Source organism: Solanum stenotomum, chromosome 1 (genome assembly GCF_019186545.1).
Source record: "Solanum stenotomum isolate F172 chromosome 1, ASM1918654v1, whole genome shotgun sequence".
NCBI classification, from domain to species: domain Eukaryota; kingdom Viridiplantae; phylum Streptophyta; class Magnoliopsida; order Solanales; family Solanaceae; genus Solanum; species Solanum stenotomum.
In genome coordinates, this window is record NC_064282.1 from 4,641,663 (window position 1) to 4,648,256 (window position 6,594).

A 6,594-nucleotide genomic window follows, 5' to 3' on the forward strand; every position below is an offset into this window, starting at 1 on the left:
TTGTAAGTTAAGTTTAATAATGTTTTTTTTAAAAAAGTTTTTAAGCTTATGTTATAAGTTTTCAAGATTTGAATCTTTTGGAGTTTATAAGTTATTAAGTTATACTTATAACTTGTAATATAAAGAACTTAAGTCTGTAAATATTAGATACGCAATCTAAAGTTACTATATTTACACAGATCTTTGCTTAATAGACTAAAATGAAATTATGAACTAATGAACGAGTGGATCAACAATAATCTACCTAATCAAATTGAACGAATTGTGTTTTCTTTATTAATTTTGTAACTTCTATTTGTAGTGAAAAAGAACATTTTGTGTGATTATATGCTAGCAAATGAATTTATTTTCGGTCCCTAAATAACATGGGATTGTATTATTCAGTTCGGAGTGATAGTGATCTAAGGGGTCGTTTGATACAAAAATTAATAACGCAGGGATTAGTAATGCAGAGATTAGTAATGTAGGAATTAGTAGTGCAGAGATTAGTAATGCATGGTTTATTTTTATCAAATGTTTGGTTCATTGTTTCCAACCTCACCTTGAGTTTGGATTAAAACTATTTAAAAATCCTCTTCCAATTATACCCTTGAATTATTATGTAATTGGGTCAAGATAGATAATTGTCGGACAATAACTTTTTTTATGACTTTCTAATTAGCTATGAGAAGAACAATTTTATTGTCATATTTTCTATTTTTTCACTTGAATTATTTGAGGATAATAAATTGTCATCTTAATAAATTGATCAATCACAAAATGTCAATTTTCAATTTAAAAAACATAAACCATCTACTTTTAAAATTGAAATGACGATAAACAATGGTAAAATTGAATAAACCATCTACATTTACACATAAAAATTGCAAGTTATAGTTTTAATATGTATGTAATTTTTTAGATTGTTCAAAATACAAATAATTAGAAAACCACACAAATATATGTATATATATATATATATATATATATATATATAAGATCGCAAACGTTACGTAGTGATATATTTGCCTTTTAATTAGTAAATATGTTAAATAACTCACATTTCAAATTTGTATTGAATTTATTTAATTAGTAACAAACAATTATCTCTAAATAATTTGTAAGCTAATTTATTTAAATAAATTTACTAGTACAAATATAAAACATAAAATCAAGAAAATACACAAAATAATTAAAATGATTTGAGGGATATTTTTATCTTTACATAAACTTATTCCATGGTATTGTATCATGTGTATTACTAAAACCTCCAAATGAAAGGTATTAGTAATACATCATAATAAAAAGTAATTTGTATTTTGATTCAAAGAAATAAAATGCTTTCACGTAACTTATCTTTGTTATTACGTGAGACTCGAATTAGGTACACGTTATCCTCATCCATCCATCAACAACCACTAACTCATATGATCATATCTAGTAACAACGGACGTCGGACGGGCTTGTTAAAGTGAACCAACAACTTACTAATTCCTCCATTTCAAAAATAAAATTTAGTTTTTTTTTACAAAAACTCTTTAATTAAATTTAACGTTTTATATGACACGTTTACAATCACAAGATTAAATAATATTTTAATATATTTACATATATCTTTAATTTAGTACCATAAAATTTAAAAATCTTCTTTATATTTCTTATACTCCATGCTAAGTATATGTGATTTGACAAATGGAAGCTAGCAAACTTTTTAGAGATTCGAATTTAATCGAGTAATAATTCGATAACAATTATTTAAAAAATGTTTTATCAAAAAAACATCGAGAATTTTTTTTACCGAACATGCCAAAAAGAGGAGAGTAATGTTGTTGCCTACTTAACTCCCTAGGGCCACAAAAAAGGTAAAGAAAAAGTAAAGGTTTAAGACACCTCAATCATTTTTGTTTTTTTTCTTTTTGTTTTTATTGCTAAATTGGTATTTAATTATGAATACATTTAAAAAGAGAGTACATATTTCTTGAGACAAGTCGACTGAAACAAAATGAAATTTTTACTTCAATGGTGGTGAATTAATCTTGATTCTGTCCAAACATGACTTTCCATCAAGTGGATTTGTCTGCTGTATCTCCACATATTCACTGTATTTCTTGGGTAGATAGAGTGGTGGAAACCTTTCATTTTGGATTAGAGGCGAAGCAGCTGGACTCACTGTGGCATTCATAGCTGGGCAATTTGCAATTCCTATTGATATCCTTTCCATTTTGTTCACTACCGCTCTGTGCAAAACACTCTTGTACTTCCCATTCGTAAATATCTGTCCCAAAAAAAAAAAAAAGATGTATCATATTGCACATAGTAAATATTAACATTTTAGACAACCATCTAGAAAAAAAATCACTTGGATTCATTGCGGGTGTATACATGGCATATAACAAGTGTATAATCAGTGTATACATGTAGTAGAAGATGTTAACATTTTTAGATAGTCGACTATATAATTTTTTTTGACCCACGTAACTATAATAGAGTAGTTTGTAGCCGTTATCGATGTATTATACCTCGAGGTGATCGCCAGTGTTAACCAAAATAGAGTTGGGAATGGGATTGATATTGATCCATTTTCCGTTGTGTTGTATTTGTAATCCTCCAACATCATTTTGTATTAGAAAAGTTAAAAGGCCAAAATCGGAATGGGGTGGAAGGCCCATTACAAGTTCGGGCTGTGGACAAGCTGGATAATAATTTGCAACAAACACCTCGTAACCCGAGTCCAGATTCAGGGATTTGTTCATCAACTCTTCTTCTAATCCTAAGCTTTCTGATATTCCTGATAGTAACTTTCTTGCCACTTTTCTCGATTTTTCACCATACTCACCTAAAACTTCTCTGTTAAATTAAACCATACAACATAAAATATAAAGTTATGATATGTCCAATATATATATTTTTGAAAGAGCAGCTTAATGAAGATTTCGCAACGAATAAAATCGTCGCAATCGCACAGGCCCAACTCCGACAAGAGTGACCCATTGATTGTTTCATGTCAAAAATCAAAATGTAGATTTTTCAAAGTGGTCACTTTGATAGGAAGATTCCTCCTCCGGTTGTTATTGTCTTTCACAAATTTAAATTGACAAAAGACTACGAAAAAGATAACAAGTTGCAGTTTATCTCATATTAATATCATAAAAAGTTATATAGTTTAAAATATTAGTTAAAAAATGAACAATAGCACATAAATTGAGAGACAGAAAATACCTAAAATTATTGGGTTGGTCGGGGCAATGAAGTTGAGGATGAAGAGAGAGTTTAAGGTAATCTCTCCAATAAGTAGTGATGTCCTTAGAAGTATAATTAAAGCTAGTTCCATACTTTATTGGATCAAACATTTTTTCCCCTTTGTACCTCCATTTGTCCTCCTCTCCCATTAAGAAGAATTCTTTTATCACCCCAATCAACTCCTTCATCAAACTTTCTTCTATTCCATGGTTCACAACCTGCACTCAAACAATTCCTCTATCACACAAACACCATACTACTCTCTCTGTTTCAAAAAGAATGGTCTAGTTTGACTTGGAACGAAGTTTAAGAAAAGAAAGAAGACTTTTTAATTTTGTGGTTCTAAATTAAAGTTATGTCAAATATACCAAAATGTTCTTTAATTTTGTTGGCTGAAACATGTCACGTGGAAGTTGAAGTTAAGTGTAAAAAAGGAAAAGGGTCATTCTTTTAATATATATATATATAATACATACCATGAAAAATCCCCATTGTTGACAAGCTCTTCCAAGTTGTTGAATGACTTTGGAGTGTTGATGAGGGTCTTTTGAGGAAAGGAGGGAAAAATCAATGATGGGGATTAATGAATCATCATGATTAGTGTCAATAATGGCTGGTGATGAATATTTATGATGATTATCAACATAGTAATTACAAGGTACTGCTTTTAAATTGGGCAACTCAGATACTAATTTCACGCTTCTCATAATGTTATAAGTAGCTAGCAACCTTATTTTTTGAATGAGTGTTGAAGAATAATGGCAATGGCCTTGACATGTATATATACACTTATTTCTGTCAATTTGAACGGCTCTTACATTATCTATATAACACTATAATAAACCATATAAGACATTACGTGAAGAGTTGTTAAATTGACTACATCCACAAGATCAGGCTTAACCCATCGGTGACCCCTTAAAATTGACACTGAGTTTTACTTAGACACCTCAATTAAGGCTGGGCACTAGACCGGAATGAACCAGTACCGGACCGGAACGAGACAGTTTGACCGGGTTGTTGACTGGTACCGAGATGAACGGGACTGGGATGGAGGCTCGGTTCCGTCCCGTCCCACTATATACCAGGATAGAATCGAAATGGACCGAGATAGGATAAACGGAACGTCACATATAGCTAATTATTTTTTTTGAGTTATTTTAAATTACGAAAATATGAATATTTTTTTATTTTTCTAAGTTTATTAGTTTATAGTATTTAAGTTTTAAAATTCATAATTTAATTTTACTTAAGTTTATTTTAAAGATATTTTAAAAAAATTTTACTTATATAAGTTTGTAAGTTAAGTTTAATAATGTTTTTTTAAAAAAAGTTTTTAAGCTTATGTTATAAGTTTTCAAGATTTGAATCTTTTGAAGTTTATAAGTTATTAAGTTATACTTATAACTTGTAATATAAATAACTTAAGTCTGTAAATATTAGATACGCAATCTAAAGTTACTATATTTACACAGATCTTTGCTTAATAGACTAAAATGAAATTATGAACTAATGAACGAGATGATCAACAATAATCTACCTAATCAAATTGAACGAATTGTGTTTTCTTTATTAATTTTGTAACTTCTATTTGTAGTGAAAAAGAACATTTTAAAGATGTGTGATTATATGCTAGCAAATGAATTTATTTTCGGTCCCTAAATAACATGGGATTGTATTATTCAGTTCGGAGTGATAGTGATCTAAGGGGTCGTTTGGTACAAAAATTAATAACGCAGGGATTAATAATACAGAGATTAGTAATGTAGGGATTAGTAGTGCAGAGATTAGTAATGCATAGTTTATTTTTATCAAGTGTTTGGTTCATTGTTTCCAACCTCATCTTGAGTTTGGATTAAAACTATTTAAAAATCTTCTTTCCAATTATACCATTGAATTATTATGTAATTGGATCAAGGTAGATAATTGTCAGACAATATTTTTTTTTATGACTTTCTATAGCTATGAGAAGACAATTTTATTGTCATATTTTCTATTTTTTCACTTGAATTATTCGAGGATAATAAACTGTCATCTTAATAAATTGATCAATCACAAAATGTCAATTTTCAATTTAAAAAACATAAACCATCTACTTTTAAAATTGAAAAGACGATAAACAATGGTAAAATTGAATAAACCATCTACATTTACACATAAAAATTGCAAGTTATAGTTTTAATATGTATGTAATTTTTTAGATTGTTCAAAATACAAATAATTAGAAAACCACACAAATATATATATATATATATATATAAGATCGCAAACGTTACGTAGTGATATATTTGCCTTTTAATTAGTAAATGTTAAATAACTCACATTTCAAATTTGTATTGAATTTATTTAATTAGTAACAAACAACTCTCTCTAAATAATTTGTAAGCTAGTTTATTTAAATAAATTTACTAGTACAAATATAAAACATAAAATCAAGAAAATACACAAAATAATTAAAATGATTTGTGGGATATTTTTATCTTTATATAGACTTATTCCATGGTATTATATCATGTGTATTACTAAGACCTCCAAATAAAAGGTATTAGTAATACATCATATAATACCATGTAGGATGTATAACTAATCCATGTATTAGTTATACATAAGCTCAAATTTCTATAAAAAATAATACTAAATACTACCATATATAATATAATATATGGACCATTTCTTTTAATGCCAACCGACCCGAGAAAAGAAAAGTCGGACACTGCAATAATGTTCTTAGTATTTTTCACGTGAATATATTGTACTATGTAATTGAAAGATGTAGACTGTTGATGATAACTTATGAAACTACAATGAAATTTTGAGGTCCAATCAATTCATAATTCACATATACGCGTCAGGATAACATACACACATTTTACGATAATTAAGTTGAATTACAATAATCGATAATTCTGTGCCTATAATTTAGGAAAACGAATACGTATACTCCAAAAAGAAAAATTATTTATAAGTGGCTACTCTCTTACTATCATACCCCTTGTTTTTAACTATTAATTTGTGTCTACTGTTTGATTCTATCAAAGTATATATATTTACTCAGATGATATCAAAGAGGAAAAAAGAGTTCTTTAGTGAAAACACTACTCAATTATTCATTACTATCATTGGAGTATATATATATATTGTGATGACATCATGGTGGAAGAGGATGTGTTTCAGTGAAAAGACTATTCAATTACCGCTTGATATTACCATATATAATATATAGATACCATCAGAGTATATATATACTCCGATGATATCAACAATAGTTCAATAATAGAACAAGGGGACAGTCAAGTAAATAATTTGGGTGTGGGTCTAATCAGATAAATATGTTGGGTTAGGTCCAATTTGGATAAATATTTTACCTATTGAGTC

The 6,594-nt window shown here is 28.4% G+C and overlaps 1 protein-coding gene across 1 annotated transcript; it reads right to left on the reverse strand.

The window, feature by feature from the left end:
- Positions 1-1,987: 1,987 nt before the first annotated feature.
- LOC125861466 (2-oxoglutarate-dependent dioxygenase 19-like) lies at positions 1,988-3,963 on the reverse strand. The gene is made up of 4 exons (XM_049541358.1): positions 3,696-3,963; positions 3,199-3,437; positions 2,499-2,826; positions 1,988-2,254 (listed from the first exon to the last, which is right to left on the reverse strand). The coding sequence occupies exons 1-4, from the start codon at positions 3,924-3,926 to the stop codon at positions 1,991-1,993; spliced, it is 1,062 nt and encodes a 353-aa protein (XP_049397315.1). The 5' UTR covers positions 3,927-3,963; the 3' UTR covers positions 1,988-1,990.
- Between the last annotated feature and the right edge of the window lie 2,631 nt (positions 3,964-6,594).

Excerpts from the sequence above, each read along its gene's own strand:
- LOC125861466 (XM_049541358.1), bottom strand. The coding sequence starts at position 3,926 with ATGAGAAGCGTGAAATTAGTATCTGAGTTGCCCAATTTAAAAGCAGTA. Across the intron at positions 2,827-3,198 it reads GACCAACCCAATAATTTTAG|AGAAGTTTTAGGTGAGTATG; the intron begins GTATTTTCTGTC and ends TTAATTTAACAG. Across the intron at positions 2,255-2,498 it reads ACACTGGCGATCACCTCGAG|ATATTTACGAATGGGAAGTA; the intron begins GTATAATACATC and ends TTTTTGGGACAG.